The sequence below is a fragment of the Medicago sativa genome, chromosome 7 (genome assembly GCF_051527215.1).
Source record: "Medicago sativa cultivar Bolivia chromosome 7, Bolivia_mono, whole genome shotgun sequence".
NCBI classification, from domain to species: domain Eukaryota; kingdom Viridiplantae; phylum Streptophyta; class Magnoliopsida; order Fabales; family Fabaceae; genus Medicago; species Medicago sativa.
Window position 1 is genome coordinate 52,038,314 of NC_140755.1, and position 21,582 is coordinate 52,059,895.

Genomic DNA, 21,582 nt, shown 5'->3' on the forward strand with positions numbered 1-21,582 from the left:
TTTCAGTCTCCTTAAATTATTTCTCCTATTCAAATATTTAACAAGTCATTTATATGATAATATAAATTTGTATTCATGTTGCACACAAAAAAAACGTCATTGAGTAAATATAGTATTTGTAAAAATTAATATCTTTTATATTTTAAACATTTTTACCCTTCAAAAAATATTTTAAACAATTTTTTATTTATTATGTTAATTCATAATAAATTCAAAGTTTTGTACTCGTTAGCTTAGCTCAGTTGATATGGAGAATGCATATATATATGGAAAGTCTGGGGTTCGAACACCGGACACCATAAAAAAAATAATAAATTCAAAGTTTGTACAATATTTTGCCAAACAACTTTTAACTAAAAAATAGCTTTAAAATTAAAAATAAAATAAAAAATAAAGAAATCAAACAACTTTAGCTTCTTTCTTAAAAGCCTTTATTTTAAATTTGTTTTGAAGTATCTTTTAGACTATAAAAAAGCTTGGTCAAATGGTACCTAAGTTCAGCTGGGAACATTGTTTCACTTTCTTCTTCATAAGAGGTAATTTTCTTTCTTTTCTTCATGGTTTTGAGGCCATGCATGGCTTGAGTTGGCTGATTTTTATGGCTTGAGGGGTTTATTTTTTGACATTGTTTTAGTTTTTGCTACATCATAGGTGTTTTTCTTCCTTTTTTCATGATTCTGCATTTTAAGGGTTTTATTTTTTGCTTTCTTCTTCTTCTTCTTCTTCTGATTGTTAGTGGATTATGTACCAGAGATTGTTATGTTGCATGGCTGTAGAAAAATTCTCCTTTGATCTCAGGTGTTTTGTTCTTCATTTTGGGTTTGTTTTCAAGAAACATTGTTTTTTTTAGTTCAGGTTGTCATGTTTGCATGTTTGTTGCTGCGATCCTGTTTTTGCATTTGATGCATTTTTTTTTCATAGTCTAGATAAATGCATGCATGTGAATTATAATAGATGTCATGATGATTGAATTTTAGGTGATGGTAAAGTTGTGACACAATTGTTATTTTAGCTTCTGACGATCATGTTTTTGCATTTGATGCATTTTTTCGATGGTCTAAATAAATGCATGCCTGTGGATTATAGTAGAGGTCATGATGATTGAATTTTAGCTCATGGTAAGGTTTTTACACTATTGTTACTTTAGCTTCTGGTACTATAGTTGAAAAAAATTGATGCATGTGGGTTATGATATTGGTATATCATGATTGATGTCATTATTTTGGTGATTCAATTTTGGATGGTGATAAAGATCCAATACAACTAATATTTTAACATGTGACATTAAATTTTCAAGTTGATGATAAAGAATCTTGATTAGCTGTTTGATTTATTGAGTATTCTTAAAGTTGTAACAATTTTCATATTTGGTTTATTCTTTCTTATATCATTGAGCCGTACGAAAGTTGATTGGTGTAACTTGTTTTGGTCATATCATTGAGGTCCAGAAAGTTGATGATAGAGAAATTCGTGCATTTAAGATCAGGTTAATTTGATGATACAAAAATTAATCACACAAAAATATGTTAGCTTCTTTCGATATCAGAATGAACAAAGGGAATAAAATTAACTGATGTATTGTTATATTTCTATATAAGGATTTCAATGTCAAGGAATTATGACAACATTAAGGATCTCAAAAAGGATTTGGACATTTGGAAAATAGGATTTAGAGTGCTTGATCCTTGGATTGTGACTGGTAGTAATGAGAATCAACATATGGAGCTGATTATTTGAGATGCAAAGATTAGAGGAGTTAGTTAAGATTTGTTGTAATTTCCTTTATGATTTATCAATGTTACTTATTAGTGTACATTTTAATTTATTTCAGTTTTTTGGTTTCTTTCTCGGATTTAGGGTGATCGAGTTCATGTAATAACTCGATGTAGAGAATTGGAGCATTGGAAGGCTTTGGTCGAGGAAAACAAGACTTATACTTTGTATAATTATCATGTGTTTCATAATGACATTGCATTTAAGCTCGTGACCATCCCTTTAATGTTGTTTTTGGTTCTGGTACAAAGGTGCATAAGTCATTTAAGGAAATTCAAGATGGAAAATTCAAAACTGACGTTTTATATGGTATAGTTATGTGCTTTAATTTATTTCTGTGTTTTCTCCGATTATAAGGTTCTTATAGATATGATTTTTTTTTAAGAAATCGTCGGGTTTCTTCATACTTTGTGTTAGGATACATACTGCATTACTATTGGAAAAACAACTAAATTCAATCTTAATCAGTTTGGATGGTATTATGATAGTTCCATCAAATGTCCGAAGGCATCAAAGTCAAATGGTGCTAGCTATAGATGTACATGTAGGAGTGATGCTTAATTTCCATTTGTTTCAACAATGTTAATTGGTCAACGGGGTACATATAATCCACATGCATGCATTTATCTAGACTTTATAGGAAGATAATAGGAGGATAAATTGCAAGTCATAGTACATTTTCTTTAGCTTAAAATCAGTTATGCTACCTTCATTTTATAAATTATATGTAACTATATTCGCATACATCTTATCCATGTTAATATGCATTAGACTAATATTGCAGTTATTTTCCTTTTTAGCATTTTGAAAATGAGGTGTGAAGAACAATTCTGAAAGGAAAGTGCAAAACAATCACCATAATTGATGACCAAACATAGAGAAAATATAAGTGTCACATCATTACCGCCGAAAGAGCAAGCTATGAAAAATACTTGGGTGGGCAGTGGTTCACTCAAAAAATCACTGAAGAACTTGCACGTTCGAGTTGTTCCAAAGTAGACCTTTGCTGCTGAACTATTTGACCTTCTACTATTTTGGTGTATCACTTGGACTGCAATCCTAAACTATCTTGACCTTGAGATGCCATTTGTTTTGTTCATTTTGTCTTATGTAATTATTGGCAAAAATCCCTTTTTGGTTAGTCTATGACACTGACAGCCTCTTTTATAAACTTAACTTTATGTAACATTAATCTGCACATTGTTGGTTCCTTCATTGGTTCCAATTAGTATAATGTTAATTATAATGTTGTTTTCCTAATCTCTTGAACAAAATAGAACATGCTCTTTTCCTACAGCAAATCTTTATAATGATTTGGTAAATGTTTCAGAAATGTACATATAGCTGAGATTTGTGCAATATGCTTGCTTGATTTTCAGATTTATGAACGACATCAATTTCTTAGAAAAATGCAGTTATTTCCCTCGATTTACTCATTTCTCCTTTATAACAAAGTTTTTTAACAATACAGTAAAAGTGATTTATTTAGAATATCCGAGTTTGTGCAATATTCATTAATTTGCTCATTTTTTCCTTTGGAATATTTTTTTTACAAGATACGTTATTCAACCCGTGCGAAGCGCGACTTTGTAACTAGTTATTGCATGAAAACCTATCTTCGCTCTTGTGTAAGAATTTGTCACCGATCCTTGTAAGCATAGCTCAATTGGCAGAGACAATGCATTGTTATATGCAGCTCCTTAAACAATGAAGTTCAATATTTCCACGTATTTCTTGATATTATTATTTTTATAAATTAAAACATTTTAATGATTAAAACAACTTTTAGTAATTAAACATTACTGACAGAAATCTTGGTCAGTAATAGAGGTATGCATAAACATTATTGGCAGATTGGATAGATCCACCGATAACACTGGGACGAATCTGATAGAAACATTACTGACATATAAATTTGTTAGTAATGTTAAAAGTGGAAATCTGATGGTACATTAGAAACGGATTATTCCGCAAGTAACTACAGACGTACTGAGCGAATATTCCTTCAGTAATGTCATAACTACCTCTCTATTACTGAGGGAAAACTCCGCTAATAATATTATTGGCACTTGTATTACTGAGAGATTATTATTGATGGATTTGTTTTGTCACCAATCCGTCGATAATATCTATTACTAAGGGATTTTATGCAAATGTTATTGAGGGTTTAATTCCGCTGGTAATAAACAAAATTCTTGTACCGCCTCTTGGGTGTTGGTTTTTAATTCAACTTCACCATTTATTGACTTCAGGTGTTAGTTATGCAAAAACCTAATGCTAATAGGAATCTGACTCACCAATTGTTGTGTTCTTTACCGAGCTAAAGCTCTGCAAGCCATGGAACCTTAGGCGCACCTTCAAGATAGTAGCTACTAGCTACTATATTCAATTCATTTACTTTCTTATGACACAATTAGATACATGCTTTATATATTTCAAATGATAATTTTTTAAAATGCTGTTGTTAAAATTAATTAATGATATTGGAATTTGTTTATCATTTATGTTGAGTATGGCTTATATATATAAACACAAAAGAGAGGCAAAGGGAGTTGAGCAAGGCGGAGTTTCATTGCAGTGTGATAGTCAAGGTGCCATTTATTTGACAAACAATGAAGTGTATCATGTTAGAACCAAACATATTGATGTGAGGTTTTACAAGATCAAAGAGTTACACTTACTTACATCTAGATAGATATTATTTAAACAAAATTCAAACTTCAAAGAATGCAGTTGATATATTGACCAAGTTAGTCATTAGTAAGTAGTAACAAGTTCAAGCACTAGTTGAATTTACATGTTTCAAACACAACATATCTTTTATCTTATTTATTTTTGTTTTGCTTTTGAGAAGAAATGGTTGGTGGTGTTAATATAACTCAGACGATCAATTTCGTGTGATGTCTTTGCATGCTTTGGTTTAGCAAGAAAAAAGAAATACAATTCTAAATCATAAAAAAGCAAATATAAAATTCAAGGAAAACACAAGACATATTTTATAAAACTCTATGTTGCTCTTTAATTTAGCAGATATTACAGCAAAAAAAAAAAAGGTTTATCAAACATACTTGCCTAGCCATCGGGATGCTTTGAGAATTGTTCTTCTCCGGCCCATCTGTTATTGCACATTTTCATCCAACGCGAGTTAACTCACGCTGAAAAATACATCTACGTAAGTTAACTCACGTTGAAAATGCACTTGCGTGAGTTAACTTATGCTCGGCTATTTTGGCAGAAACGAGCAAAAACAGATGGGAAAAGAGCAATAACCGGATGCTTTCTTATTATGCACCCACATCAAACATAGTAGTAATCACAAAAATATTGTGGTTGGGTCATCTGATAATAAAATGGATAGGTTTCAAAGTATTGAAATGGAATAACTTCATTTGTATTTGTTGACTCTTTCTTCTCCTCTTTTAGAGGTCCAATCGTAACTACTTCAGTTTGACACAACTTTCTTAGCTTGCATACTGCCTTTATTGGATCGATATCCCCCGATAATGTTAATCTCTTCTCTTTCAAGTCTATTGATACTGATTCAACCCCTGCAAAATAAAAATAAAAAATGAATCTTTCATGTTATATGGTTTGTCTTTTTATTTAGACAAAAGTGAAATTAAATTAGATTTTATTCTCAAACGACGGAGTTCAAATACTATTTGAAATAGTTATAAAATAACTATAATTTTTTTTTTTTTATATATAAAGTTAGATTGTGATATTAATAGACCTTATCAAATTAATTTAAGTTAGAATCATGTTATGTCTTCAAAAATTAAAATCAATCACAATGGTATCGTAAGAGCAAATGGTAAAAGATTACGAGAACATTTGATATGTTTAGTTGCACGATCGATCCCGCTATATCTCTCTTGTCCTCGCTTAATGTGTGAATTTCTCTACCAAACTCTTGAATACAATAAATAGTATGTAAAGTTTATTTCGGGATATGAAAATAAGTGTCTTATTCATGCATACAACTTATAAGTCATGTAATTTAGCCACATTACATAGTAGTAGTACTTATGACATGAAATTCAATATGTACCTGAAAGGCTGGATGCTGTCTTCATAACTTTTTGCTTGATTCTATCATTATAAAAGTCCACCTTCAACACTACTTTCTGTTAAAAAGTAAATCAAAGAATTAAAACCCAGCAATTAATTACTTCCATTCTTAAATATTAAAGGGACAACAAAAACATTATTCATGCATGAAAACATAATAAATTAAATGAGAAAAGTGAAGAAGAAAAATAGATTTCACGAATCTAATTCTGACCTTCATTGTTGTTGAAGTTTGTGCTAGCTGATTAAGAATTGGTAAGGAGCAAGTTGATGTTGGGAGGGGGCAATTTCGGACCTCTACCAGATTTTATCCAAGCTAGATTGGAGAACTCAGAAAATGATGTTGCTTTAGTTTTGTTGATGTCTAAATAGCTAGGTTTATTTGATGATTTTTTTTTTTTTTTTTTTTATGTTGATTAGCTTTAGCTTAGAAACTTGTTAAAGCACCTAGCAAACCAAGTCTCATGGCTCATTGTGTCATGTGATTCCTTGATTTCTTGTGTGTTGTCATATCTTGTGTCTTGATTCGATTCATGATTCATTGATTCATTTCAAGCTTTCTTTCTGTCCATTTTCCTTGTGTCACTCCTTTTGAATCGAGTCAAATTTTCATGAATAGTATCTTAGTGAATCAATTCACAGTTTTCCTGAATAGTATCACAGTGAACTGGGTACTGAAGAAAACAAGCGAGAGATCAAGATTGGTGCTGCACTTGAGCCAGAAGTGAAAAGGAAGATCATTCAACTTCTCCATGATTATCCAGATGTCTTTGCATGGTCCTATGAAGATATGCCGGGTCTAGATCCCAAGATCGTGGAACATCGGATACCGACAAGACCTGAATGTCCTCCTGTCAAACAGAAATTGAGAAGGTCTCGTCCAGACATGGCTCTTAAGATCAAGGCTGAAGTACAGAAGCAAATTGATGCGGGTTTCCTCATGACAGCTGAATATCCTGAGTGGATTGCCAACATTGTACCAGTACCAAAGAAAGATGGGAAAGTTCGAATGTGTGTCGATTACAGAGATCTGAACAAAGCCAGTCCAAAAGATAACTTCCCATTACCTCATATTGATGTGCTTGTTGACAGTACTTCTCAATCCAAAGTGTTCTCCTTTATGGATGGTTTCTCTGGTTATAATCAGATACGAATGTCTCCTGAAGATAGAGAAAAGACGTCCTTCATCACTCCGTGGGGAACGTTCTGTTACAAAGTGATGTCGTTCGGCTTGATAAATGCTGGTGCTACCTATCAAAGGGGTATGACCACTCTGTTTCATGATATAATTCACAAAGAGATTGAAGTATATGTTGATGATATGATTGTGAAGTCAAGTGATGAGGAGCAGCACGTCGTGTATTTGAAAAAGATGTTTGAAAGATTGAGAAAGTACAAGCTGCGATTGAATCCTAATAAATGCACATTTGGTGTAAGATCTAGAAAGTTGCTAGGCTTCATTGTCAGTCAGAGAGGCATTGAAGTTGATCCTGACAAAGTCCGAGCCATCAGAGAGATGCCGGCCCCTCAAACTGAGAAGCAAGTCAGAGGTTTCCTCGGACGTCTGAATTACATTTCAAGATTCATATCTCACATGACTACTACTTGTGGTCCAATTTTCAAATTGCTCAGGAAGAATCAGCCTGTTGTATGGAATAATGAATGCCAGGAAGCTTTTGATAGCATTAAAGAATACCTGTTAGAGCCACCTATCCTTGTCCCGCCAGTGGAAGGAAGACCTTTGATTATGTATCTGTCAGTGTTAGATGATTCAGTGGGTTGTGTTCTCGGTCAACAAGATGAGACTGGTAAGAAAGAGCATGCTATCTACTATCTGAGCAAGAAGTTCACCGACTGTGAGACTCGGTATACGATGCTTGAAAAGACTTGTTGTGCTTTAGCCTGGGCTGCCAAACGCCTGCGTCATTATATGGTGAATCATACAACTTGGTTGATATCCCGAATGGATCCAATCAAATACATCTTTGAAAAGCCTGCTGTTACTGGAAAGATTGCACGTTGGCAAATGTTGTTGTCTGAATATGATATTGTGTACAAAGCTCAGAAAGCAATCAAAGGAAGTGTCCTTGCTGAGCATCTTGCTTGTCAGCCTCTTGATGATTACCAGCCGATTAAATTTGATTTCCCTGATGAAGAGATTATGTATCTGAAAGCAAAAGACTGTGAAGAACCACTGATCAATGAAGGGCCGGACCCCAATAGCAAATGGGGATTGGTGTTTGACGGTGCTGTTAATGCTTATGGTAAAGGAATCGGAGCCATCATTGTAACTCCGCAGGGGCACCACATTCCTTTCACTGCACGAATAACTTTTGAATGCACGAACAACATAGCTGAATATGAAGCATGCATCTTGGGCATTGAAGAAGCCCTCGATCTGAGAATTAAGCACCTTGACATCTATGGAGATTCTGCACTTGTCATTAATCAGATAAAGGGTGAATGGGAGACTCATCATGAGAAGCTGATCCCTTACCGTGACTATGCAAGACGTCTGTTGACATACTTTACCAAGGTTGAGCTGCATCATATCCCTCGGGATGAAAATCAAATGGCTGACGCTCTTGCTACTCTGTCTTCCATGTTTCGTGTCAATCACTGGAATGATGTGCCCGTGATCAAAGTGCAACGTCTTGATAGACCCGCTCATGTGTTTACTATTGAAAATATGTCAGGTCAAGCTGACAAAGATGGGAATGACAAAAAGCCTTGGTATTACAACATCAAACAATTCTTGCAGAATCGTGAATATCCACCTGGTGCTTCCAACAGAGATAAAAAGACCTTGAGACGATGGGCTAGCAGGTTCCTTCTGGACGGAGAAATCCTATACAAGAGGAACTATGACATGGTCTTGTTGAGATGTGTTGACAAACAAGAGGCTGAGAAGTTGATGCATGATGTACATGACGGTACCTTTGGGACCCATGCTTCGGGCCACACTATGTCAAGGAAACTGTTAAGAGCCGGCTACTACTGGATAACCATGGAGCGTGATTGCCATAAGCATGCTAAAAGATGCCACAAGTGTCAAATCTATGCTGATAAGATTCATGTGCCTCCACACGCTCTCAATGTTATATCTTCCCCATGGCCTTTCTCTATGTGGGGCATTGTCATGATCGGAAGAATAGAACCGAAAGATTCCAATGGACATCGTTTCATCCTAGTGGCAATTGACTACTTCACCAAGTGGGTTGAAGCTGCCTCCTATGCAAATGTGACCAAACAAGTGGTTGTCAAGTTTATCAAGAATAACATCATCTGTCGATATGGTGTTCCCAACAAGATCATCACTGACAATGGTTCCAATCTGAACAATAGCATGATGCAAGCTTTATGTGAAGAATTCAAAATTGAACATCACAACTCTTCTCCTTATAGACCTCAGATGAATGGTGCAGTTGAGGCCGCTAACAAGAACATCAAGAAGATTGTTCAGAAGATGGTCACTACTTACAAAGACTGGCATGAAATGCTACCTTTTGCCTTGCATGGTTACCGTACTACAGTGCGCAGTTCAACCGGGGCAACCCCTTTCTCCCTTGTGTATGGCATGGAAGCAGTTCTCCCTCTGGATGTGGAGATTCCATCTCTTCGAGTGATTATGGAGGCAAAATTAACTGAGGCTGAATGGTGTCAAAGTCGGTACGATCAATTGAATCTGATTGAAGAGAAACGTATGGATGCTATGGCTCATGGACAGTTGTATCAAGTGCGTATAAAGAATGCTTTTGACAAGAAAGTCCGACCTCGAGAATTCAAGGAAGGCGAACTTGTATTGAAAAGAAGGATAAGCCAGCAACCCGACCCAAGGGGCAAGTGGACACCTAACTATGAAGGTCCTTATGTTGTCAAGAAGGCTTTCTCTGGTGGTGCTTTGATTCTTACACACATGGATGGTGTTGAACTCCCAAATCCTGTTAATGCCGATATAGTCAAGAAATACTTTGTCTAGAAAGAAAAGAACAGCGTGGTAGGTCGAAAACCCGAAAGGGCGGCCTAGGCAAAAATGCGCTTCCCGGTGGATCGAAAACCCGAAAGGGCGATCCAGGCAAAAGTTAGGGACAAAAAAATGAATATGAAAAAGCTCGCTGAGATTGTACGCAACTCAGGCAAGAATGAGCGCCTCGATGAGCCGAAAACCCGAAAGGGCGGTTCATGCAAAAATGAGGTTGACAATAAAGACAAGTAACTATATCTGGCAAATCACCATCACCCCTTGGGGCATCTACAACTGTCAATGATCATCTTCATCAGAGGATTCTGTACTTGTGAATTCAAAATTTCTATGAAATGTAGCGGTCATCGTGTTCAATGTATCACCAACCAATAAAATTACCATTTTCCAAGCTTTGTAAATCCGTAAAGTCATGCCTTTGGCTGACTTTCACTCTTCTACATCAATTTGAGCCTTTCTATTGTTTGAAATTCTAATTTTTCTTCCTACTTTCAATGCTATATACAAATATTTTCTTACTATTTTGATAATGTCAATATCTGAAACAAACATCTTTTGAAAATTGAAAAATCTTTTTCTGTCTATTTTGGAAGCAAACCTCAGCAATAAGGTACATTTCAATGAAACATGCATGAATGAATGAATGTCAATGTCTATTTCAATACATGTTACAAGCAGGTTGCTCCCCGGGATGATCTGTGGTCAATGGCAAGAATGAAAAAACAGAATGAAAATGAAAAAATGAAAAAATGCAAATGAGAAGCTCGCTAAGTTGAAAACCCGAAAGGGCGGCTTAGGCAAAAATGAGCACCCCGCTGATTGACAACCTATGAAGGCAATTCAGGCAAAAATGGGGCAATGAAAAGAATCTTATTCCCCGGTGAATCGAAAACCCGAAAGGGTGGTTCAGGCAAAAATGGGGTTTGAAAATGAAAAATGAAAAGAATATTGAAAAAGCATTGACCACAGATGCGAACATCCAATGTTTACCCAGCACTGACACGCCTAGCAACGGCGACTTGTATCCAAGAACCTTCCAAGGGTCCCTCCTCTACAAGTTTTATTGCCCTCAGCCATGGTTTTGATACGTCTCTCAAACGACGGTCTCTCCAAAGAGGTTTTCCCCTGTGAATATGTTGCAGCACGAGCCACTACGTGCCCAAACTTCCAATGTTTTGTCTATCCCTGTGAAACTTTCTCTGTCAAATTACAAGCCAATCATGCATTTCAAGCATTCATACATGCATAATCATGCATTTTATGTGCTCATACATCCAATAATCTTGCTATACCATACATACATGTTGCATATCCAACTGTCAACTGTCAAATTCAATGCCAATTTCGATTTCAATTCCAAATGTCAAACTCAATTTCAATTTCAATTCCAAACCATGTCAACTGTCAAATTCGAAGCAATCTCAAATCCAATTCCAATTCGATGTCAATTCGAAGCAATTTCCAACCTCCAATTTCAATTCCAATGTCAATGTCAATATCCAATCCAATGTCAATTTCAATGTCAATGTCAAACTCCAATGTCAATGTCAATGTCAATTTCAATGTCAATGTCAAACTCCAATGTCAATGTCAATGTCAATCTCAATATCCAATGTCAATTTCAACTTTCAATTCAATTCCAATCCAATCTCAATGTCAATTGCAGCTCTCCAATCCAATGTCTATGTCTCTGCTCAATCTCAATTCTCAATCTCTCTTTCAATGTCAATTTTCAATTCAAATCAATGTCAATTTACTCTCAATTTACTTTTGGGCCAACAAAAATGGTCATGTCTATTCTCAAATCAAGTCAATGACAATTTACCCTCAATTGGTATCTTGTTAAACCAGACTTTCAATTTGAATCTCGTTGCTGGTCAAGTGCCAGGTTCGATCCAAAAAAGAACCACTTGTACCTGCTTATACACCTTTGCTTCCGGACAAACGGCAAGTTCGATATGAAGAACAGTTTGTACCCAGCTCATGCTTTGTTATCAGTCAGACGGCAAGTTCAATCTGAAGAACGGTTTGTACCCAGCTTATGCTTTGTTATCGGTCAAACGACAAGTTCGATCTAAGAGAACAGTCTGCACTCTCCCACATGACGTGGTGATAATCCTACAAGCAAGTTCGATCCAAAGAAACAGCTTGTATCAACCCTTTTTGTCTATGTCTCCAGCCAAACGGCCAGTTCAACCCAAAGAACAGTTTGTGTCTGCCTATCTGTCTGTATCTTCAACCAAGTGTCAAGTTCGATCCAAAGAACAACTTGTATCTGCCTATATGTCTATGTTTCCGGTCAAGTGCCAAGTTCGATCCCAAGAGCAGCTTGCACCTATCTCCTGTTGTGTATCTCTCGGTCAAGTGGCATGTTCGATCCAAAGAACAGCTTGTACCTGTCTATTTGTTGCCCGTTCTTTCTACCTTGATGTCTATAAATCCCTTGGTGGTGTGACACAGCCCGTAGATTCCGGTTCGATTGTCTTGCATTCATAAATGAAATGTTGCATGGCATTTACATTTTTGAAAATCTGAAAGCGTATTTTTATGTCCAAAAGCAGTGTAAATGTTAATATTTAAGTATCTTCGTCCCGTCAATTCAAAGACTTCGTCTCTAGACTCTCCGGACAAAGAAACTTAAATAGGGGCAGCTGTTATACCCTAATTTTGGACCTAAAAATACTTGTTCAATTCTTCTTTTCTTGCATTATAAGTCATTTGAACTGTCTCTGATCAATTACATCTTTCTCTGCATTTTATTTCAATGTTATTTGCAAAATTCACAACAGAAGGGTATTTTAGTCATTTCCTATGTCAAAATTTCTCTCAGTCTTTTAAAATTTTGTTTGAATCCTTTCAAGTAGTGTAAATAAGTCTCTGTTTCATTCTATGTCAAAACCCTTTCCAAAATTGCAGTTGAAGTCATTCTGAGTCAGTTTTGCCCCTAAGGGCATTTTGGTCTTTTCATGTGACAAAACCCTGTTTAAATCCTAAAGATTGTCTCTGAGTCTTTTAATTTTGCTTGTATGAGTCTTTGCTTCAATTTCTTGTTAAAAATCCATTTTAAAGTCTGTATCTGAGACATTTTCAGTCATTTTAGCCTCAGGGGCATTTTGGTCATTTCACACGAAATTTCGGCAGAGAGAGGTTACTTTAAAGTACCTCATTTAGGCCATTGGTTCGTTTTAGTCCGTTTTGTCAAATTTTAGTTGTTTCGCTTTACGTTTATTTCAAAATTACGTTTTTCAAGTCAATTTTATTATTTTTTCATTGTAAGTCCAAAGTTGCCAAAATTTGCATTCAAGTCCTCCTAAGTTTTAAATTTTACTTTTAAGTTTTTATTATTTTCGAATCTTTAAGTTTTTTAGTCCTTTTAAGTCATCTTTTTTAAAAAAAGTCCTTTTTGTCCAAAGTTTTGCAGTGGTCCTTTTTAATTTTGCAGAATGGTCCTTCAGAGTCTCGAAATTGCACAGAGGGCCCAAATCCAAATACAGCAAGGAACGAGTTTGTTACAGATCCAGGACACATGGCACTTTTTCAATGGACCTCAAACACACATGGCAGAATATTAATAGCACACAGTGTCATAATCACCAGATAACAGACTACACATCATCAATCACGCAACCACATTTCTCTCTTTCTCTCTCCACCGTAACAAACTCAAACCACCATCACAGAACCACCGTAACAAACCAAAACCACCACAACAGAATCAATCATCACCGCAAAAATCCTCAAATTCATATCAATTTTCTATCAGAAATTCATCATCTAGCATACAAAACAAATTCAAAGTTCCAGAATATCAAAATGGAAAAATGTGCTCAACTCAGCAAGAAGCGTTTCGAATTTGTGGAAGGTTCTCAGTGATTTTTCTGGAAAATCATCATCATTGAACCATCACCTTCGCAATTCAAGTAAGAATTCGTACGAAGACGAAGTTCCTACGATCACGAAGGGTTTTGAGTGAGAGAAAAGAGAAGAAGAGATAATCGAAGTTTGTTTCGAATCAGTGAAAGAGAAAGCAAGAAGAACTGATTTATTTTCAGTCTCTTCATAGAACTCACCAGAACGATCAAGAACAAACGCAGGATCTTCTTTGTTCGAATCTCCAAACAAGTCCAGGTAAATTCACGTAGACCTTCTCGTTTTCGTTCGTAATCATCATCGAAGGTGCTAAGTGAAAGATTAAACGGTGAATTGAAGTGGAAGTTTGAAAAGATACGAAAAAAATTGAAATGAAACCCTAATTTCGAAAATCATGAAGATTCGCCGTTTATTCTTCGAAATAAGGCATAAATTCGTCATCAGTGTAAAAAATAAGCTAGGATAGGGTTTAATTTCAAAGAGATTAGAAGAAAATTTCGAAACCCTAGGATGTAGCTTCAAGTGTAGATCTGTTCGAATCCAGGCCTCTTTTCAAAAAATCAGTTTCGAAATCGTAAGGAGGAAGCTCAGGTGAACACGGCGGTGTAAAAATTTTGCAGAAAACGTTCAGGTGTGGTGGCGCCGCCGGCGAACCACCACACCTCCGCCGCTGTGTCCATCGGAGAAGATGAAGGTCATAAGGTGAGAAACGAGAGCTTCTCTCTCTAAGGTTTAACTTAGAGAGAGAAACGAAGAAGCAAATGAAACGAACCGGTCCCCAATCCTTTTTATAAACCACTGAACCGGTCTGGTTCAGTCCTGGTTCGTTTGATTTGCATCTTAGCCGTTAGATCTAAGGCTTGATCCAATTGGATCAATCCAACGGCTGTGGTTTCTCCCTGTGATCCAAGTCTGTTAGGGTATGGGCCTGGACCTTGGTTCCTTGCAGATTTTCGTTGTTCCCTGATTTTCTTGCTATGTACACCCCTGGACTCTGCTTCCTGCACCTCCTGTGTATCAAAATTTTTTGCAAAAATTCCAAAATATTTTCCTTGATTTCTTGATATTTTTTTTTGGTGTTTCTCTAATATTTTTACACTGGAAATTTTGATAAAAAAATATATAGACAATCTTAGTGTTATTTCTTGAATTTTATGTTAAAAAAGTGGTGAAAATTGGTTCAACTTTGTTTCTTGTCCTTGATGCATACTTGTGATACATAATATGTGCTCCTATAATTTTCAACCACTGTTTGAGCATGATTTTGATACTTGTGTGTGAAATTTAGTTAGTTGCTTAGCTTACAAGTTAGTTGTGTAGTTAGATAATGCAAATATGCTTAAAATTTGTTTTAAAATGCCAAGTAAATCATGTTGCCTTAATTCCCATTCCAAGGCTTGGTTCTAAACCTTTAAAAATGTATTGGGATGTAAGAATTATAGGTCACTTGGTTCTTGCATTTTATGAACAAATTTTAGCCATGTTTGCCTTCATTTTGCCTATGTTTTCTATCTTTTGTGTTATAATGTTTCTCTTGCTTTATTTCTTTTGATATTGCCTTATGCTACTAACCTCTTCATTTCATGTTTCATATTCATCATAAGCATCTCCATTCCATCCCATATTCATTTCTATTTTTCTTGCAATTTAATTTGTACCAAAGTTAGAATGTGACACTTAAGAATTTTGTAATATTCCTATGCTTTTAATTTCTTGGCAAAGGGGCCATAGAATGTATCTAGGGTATAATGTAAAGGGCAATGGACTCTAATGATGTACACCGACACAAGCACCGACACATGCACACACTTCACTTTAGATAAATAGCTAGAATATGCATGTTTAGATGTATGTTTAGGATTGTATGTTTAGATGAATGTTTAGGCTTCATACTTAGAAAAAATCAATTTTCCAAAAAAATGTGAACAACATCACCCAAACTATTTTCTAAATAAACCTTGGGATCATAATCCCATTGTATTTTCCTTTTTCATTTTCTTAATCAAATTTCAATGAAAATAATCATGTTTAGACCATATTTTGCAAATGACTAATTCAACCTCACAATTTCCTAATTTCATGCCCTTGAGGCCTCTCAATCTCCATTCTTCAAAATTCATTTTCAAACTTAAAATCAACCAACAAAAACAAAAACATTTTTGAGAGAGAACTACGGTGGATTTGATCCCTTAAACGGGTACGTAGGCAAGGAACAAAAATTCCTTCAATTCAACTAAAATAAAAATTCAAAAACATTCTTCTCCCTCCAATTCTTCATTTAGTAACTCTTAGGTGTAAATATCATTTCAAAATAGCATTTAAAAATAAAGCGCGTGCGTAGAAATTAAAGACGGTTCCTATAGGATACTATAGTCGTTATGGGTGCCTAACACCTTCCCGTAGCGAAAACAACTCCCGGACCTCGATTCTCAAGGGTTTTGCTTACTTTTTCCCTTCCCAAGAAAAAATAAGATATCACCGGTTTAAAAGGTTCAAACGTAATCTATGTTTGACACCCGAAAACCAAGATAAAACAGTCTCCATTGGAGCTTAGAGAACTAAAAGCCCAATTGGAAGAGCTAATCCAAAAGCATTTCATCAGACCCAGTGTGTCTCCATGGGGTGCACCGGTATTGGTGGTCAAGAAGAAAGAAGGCAGCATGAGGATGTGTATTGATTATCGTCAGCTGAATAAGGTAACCATCAAGAACAAGTATCCCTTGCCAAGGATTGATGATTTACTTGACCAACTTAAGGGAGCATCAGTGTTCTCAAAAATTGATCTTAGGTCGGGTTATCATCAGATACGTATCAAATCTTCTAACGTGTCCAAAATGGCTTTCAGAACGCGTTACGAGCACTATGAATTCCTGGTTATGCCTTTTGGAGTATCAAACGCTCCAGCAGTTTTCATGGATTATATGAATCGGATTTTTCAACCTTATCTAGACCAGTTTGTCATTATTTTCATTGATGACATTCTAGTTTATTCTAACAATCTGTAAGAGCATGCTCAGCATCTAAGGATAGTGTTTGATATCCTTCGGAGAAATAATTGTTCGCAAAGTTCAGTAAGTGCGAGTTTTGGTTATCAGAAGTCAAATTTTTTGGGCCACGTTATTTCTCAGGGTGGTGTAGCTGTTGATCAATCAAAGGTGGAGGTTGTTCAAAAGTGGGCAAGGCCGAAGAATGTTTCAGAAGTTCGAAGCTTTTTGGGACTAGCAGGTTATTACCGACGTTTCATCATGAAGTTTTCTCAAATCACTTTGCCTTTAACTCGACTCACAAGGAAAGAGGTACCTTTCGTGTGGGATGAGGAATGTGAAAAGAGTTTTAAGACCTTGAAGAAGAAGTTAACTCAAGTTCCAGTTTTAGTAATTCCAGACCCAAAAAGGAAATATGTGGTATTTTGTGACGCATCGTCTAAGGGACTCGGTGGAGTACTTATGCAAGAAAACAATGTGGTAGCTTATGCATCTAGACAACTCAAGATGCATGAAGCAAACTATCCCGCCCATGACTTAGAGTTGGCAGCTATAGTCTTCGTTTTGAAGTAATGGAGGCATCACCTTTATGGAACACATTTTGAGTTGTTTAGTGACCACAAGAGTCTGAAATATCTATTTGATCAAAGAGATTTGAATATGAGGCAGAGGCGTTGGATGGAATATCTTAAAGACTTCGACTTTGATTTGAAGTATCATCCGGGAAAGGCCAATGTTGTAGCGGATGCTTTGAGTCGCAAGGCCTTAGCTCAAGCCGAAGTTATGATGCACGCTTGTAAGATGTATGAAAAGGTTCGTGACCTTAACCTTGGAGTCACGGAGGTTGATGATGGTATTTGGTTGCATAAGTTGGAAGTCTCATGTGACTTGCGAGCTAGAATTATTCAAGCGCAAAGTGACGATTCAGAACTTCAAAGACGAAGTAGTTACCCAGAATTTTCGATGGCTTCGGATGGAGCAATTTTGTTTGAAGGAAGATTATGTGTTCCAAATGACCAAGAGCTTAGAAGATTGATCTTGGAAGAAGCTCATAAGAGCAGTTTTTCAATACACCCTGGTACAACCAAGATGTATCAAGATTTAAAGAAGGAGTACTGGTGGTCAGCCATGAAAAAGGATATTGCTGAATTTGTAGCACGGTGTATTGTATGTCAACAAGTCAAGATAAAACATCAAAGACCAGCCGGTATGTTACAACCATTAGAGATTCCTCAATGGAAATGGGAGCACATTACCATGGATTTTGTAGGAGGTTTACCCCGTACTCAAAGAGGTCATGACTCAATTTGGGTAATTGTGGATAGGCTAACCAAGTCAGCTCATTTCTTACCGGTAAAGTCTACCTACAAGACATCACAATATGCAGATTTGTTCATTTCCGAGATTGTCAAGCTACACGGTGTTCCAGTGAGTATCGTATCAGATAGGGATCCAATCTTTACTTCACACTTTTGGAGAGCTTTTCATAGAGCTTTGGGAACTAAATTGAAACTAAGCACGTCTCATCATCCGCAGACCGATGGTCAATCAGAAAGGATTATCCAAACCTTAAAAGATATGTTACGTGCTTGTGTTCTGGAAGATGGAGGAAGTTGGAACCATCATCTACCTTTGATAGAATTTTCCTACAGCAATAGCTATCACTCAAGTATCGGAATGGCACCATATGAAGCTTTGTATGGAAGGAAATGTAGAACTCCGTTATGTTGGGCTGAGGTTGGAGATAAGAGCATCCTTGGACCAGAAATCATTCAAGAAACGACTTTGAAGATTAAGGCAATTCAAGAGAAAATGAGGATAGCTCAGAGTTATCAGAAAAGCTATACGGACAAGAGACGGAGACCTTTGGAGTATAATGAAGGCGACCATGTGTTTCTAAAAGTTACGCCTAAACTGGGTTTGAAAGGTGTTTTTAGAACCAAGAAATTGAGTCCTGGATATGTGGGACAGTTTTTGATACTCAAACGTATTGTACCATTAGCTTATCAATTGGCCTTACCTCCAGCTATGTCGGGATTGCATGATGTATTCCATGTGTCGCAGTTGAAGAAGTATGTTCCGGATCCTTTTCAGCCAGTCGAATTAGACTCTATAGAGTTAAGATCAGATTTGATGTTTCAGCCGGAACCAGAGAGTATAGTAGACCGTGACGTCAAGTCTCTCAGGAACAAAGAGATCCCCATAGTGAAGGTAGTATGGAAAGGATCGCCAGATGGTGAGGCAACATGGGAACTTGAATCAGAGATGTTGAGTCAGTATCCGCATTTGTTTTCAGGTATATTTCAAATTTCGAGGACGAAATTTTTTTTTAAGGGGTGTAGGATGTAATATCCCGCTTTTATGATACGATGATTTACCTGTTAACGATAGATTGAGCGCGTTTAAGGCTAAGGGTAAAACGGTAATTGCTCAGGGAAGGACTATTAAGGACTTTAAGTCCAAAATTTCTCATTCTTCTCTTCACTTTCTCTCACTAGGGTTGTGAGAAAGCTTTGCTCTCCCTTCTCTCTAGAAAAAAAATCGGTCCTCACCAACTTTCTTCACCCATAATCTTTGTTTCATCCTTCTCCTACTTGGAATCAAACAAAAGATGGTTAGAACTTTAGGTTTTGGCTAGTGAAGTGTTGTTGCAAACTTCTCTACTCCTCTCTACTCATGATCTTCCTTTAATCTTCTCCTAATCCTTCAAGAAGTTAGAATTTAAGCAAGGTTAGGGTTTGGTAGTTGTTGGTGACAAGTTGGGAGCAAGCTTCACCAAACATCCATTTCTGAACTAGGGTTTTGATCTTAGGGTTTGCTGTCAAGGACTTGAGGTTGTGAGCATATTCTCAAGTTATTTTAAGGTGAGTTCTTAGTTAGTATCCAACCATGGGATGTGTTTTGCTTCCAAGGAAAACTATATATTTTTCTAGGGTTTATGTGTAGAAAAGTTACCCCTTTCATGCAATGCATCTTTATACTTGTGAATACTTGTTCAATGGTTGTTTTACAGGTTCTATTTGACTTCTAGTACCATGATATGCCTTGGATGCTTTGTTTTGAGGATTTTAAGTCAAAAATATCATTTTTGACAGTTCTGGACTGTCATAGCTCACCACGGCGAGCAAACAGCTTGCCATGGCGAGCAACACCCACAAACTGAGGTGTTTACTCACCCCCAACTCGCAGTGGCGAGTAGGAGCTCGCCTCCCACACAACTTTACTCGCCATGGCGAGCAGACAGTGGGGGGAAACTTCTTGTTTTGCTCGTCATGGGTGGTTCGGGCGTTTCGCGGGCGATTTTCTTAAAGCAAATCTTTTAATAATAACCCCTCCAATCAAGACTCCAAGGAATAGACTTTAAAAATGTTCCTTGATTGTTAAACAAGTATTCATAATGTATAAATGAGCATGGCATACGAGAATTTATAATCTGAGTTGAAAGGGCAGCAGGTAATAATTAATGAGGGGAATGGAATTAGAGCCTCGGCGTAGCTGTTGAGAACTAGAAGGTTGATCATGACTATATATGTATGTTAAGGTGCGAAGAATATTTTCTACGCTCATGAACTTGTATGTTATTACCTCAAGGGATCGATCAAGGATCCGAGTTAAAGGAATTTAACTCATGTAGTTAACCTTTCATGTATGCATAAGATCAAGACTAATACAAGATGTAGGTGTTCGTGTCTCTCGTTATCCACGTTAGGGGGATACGAGAGGTTCTTGACTCAAGGGGAATGGTTCAAGCCGTAAGGGACCCGCACGACACCGAGGGAGTCCGATGTACGTACATCGGTCATGTATGAGAGTGTACTCGGGGTTACTCCACCCGGGACTCTCCGTAAAACAAATCAAGTTAATATTTGATGTTCAACGCTAACATAAAGTCTTAATGAATGTATTCATGCATGATTATGATTATGACATGATGTTAGAATAGAACAAGTTATGGAAGAATGCCAAGGACGACTTTAGGTTACCCTATTCGTCCGGTATAGGTTGTGCCATGATTGTTTCATGATTAGGCTTAGATGCGTTTAGCGTATCTTAGCAAAGCGGTTCTAAGGACCTTCGACCGCCATGGCACGTATGATGTTAGCAAGCCTATAACAAGTTAGTAGAAACCTAATACAGGTCTAGCTTGCACGACCGTCAGGGGTACACGACCACACACGTATAATCAACTGTCTGGTTGTAAAGTAGACACGCGATAACCATAGGTTTCCCCGAGGTTGTCACTAGCCTAAGGTTAGGAAGAACTCACTGAGGCATTATGTCTCACGCAACTCCTTATTTGTTCAGGTTCACAGGTTTCTCAAGGAAAAGGTAAAGAAAAAGTCTTGGAATGATCGTGTCTTCGTGGAATCGCTTGATGTATATTAGAGATGCCTATGTTGTATTATGAGACGAGTTGTTATAACTTTGTATATACACTCCGTATGGCAAACTTTTGGTGTAATAATATAACATGAAAACCTTGGAATGTTGATGTATCTTTACTCTCGACTTAATGTCGGTTTCTGTTTTGTATAATTAATGTATCCAATATCAGTTTTTTTTTTGACGAAAAAAAAAACTGATATTGGATATCCAATATCAGTTTTAACGCTCGTTTGAATATTCTAGACACTTTCAAATTTAGGCGTTACAGGTTGCTTGTATAAATTAGTATCAAAGGTGTTAGCCACAAGGTTAGCTACAGTTATGAATACTTTTATCTCATCGTCTCAATCAAATTTTCTAAAAGGCCAGAATTGGGTTGATGGATGTCTTGGAAATCGGGCAGGCAATGTTTGGTTTTAAATGTTGATTTTGAAAAAGCGTATGACTTGCTGAACTGGTCTTTTGTGAAGTATATGTCTGCGACCTTTGGTTTTAATGCAAAGTGGATACAATGGA

The 21,582-nt window shown here is 36.6% G+C and overlaps 1 protein-coding gene across 1 annotated transcript; it reads right to left on the reverse strand.

The window, feature by feature from the left end:
- Nucleotides 1–4,745: 4,745 nt before the first annotated feature.
- Nucleotides 4,746–6,114, reverse strand: LOC146906621 (heavy metal-associated isoprenylated plant protein 39-like). Its single transcript, XM_085727271.1, has 3 exons — nt 6,059–6,114; nt 5,825–5,900; nt 4,746–5,321 (listed from the first exon to the last, which is right to left on the reverse strand). Exons 1-3 carry the CDS (start codon nt 6,062–6,064, stop codon nt 5,071–5,073), a joined length of 333 nt encoding a protein of 110 aa, XP_085583397.1. The 5' UTR covers nt 6,065–6,114; the 3' UTR covers nt 4,746–5,070.
- Between the last annotated feature and the right edge of the window lie 15,468 nt (nt 6,115–21,582).

Bases quoted from the DNA above. Each gene is read 5' to 3' on its own strand.
- LOC146906621 (XM_085727271.1), bottom strand. The intron at 5,322-5,824 runs GTACATATTGAA...TTTATTTTGCAG, and splicing joins GACAGCATCCAGCCTTTCAG to GGGTTGAATCAGTATCAATA.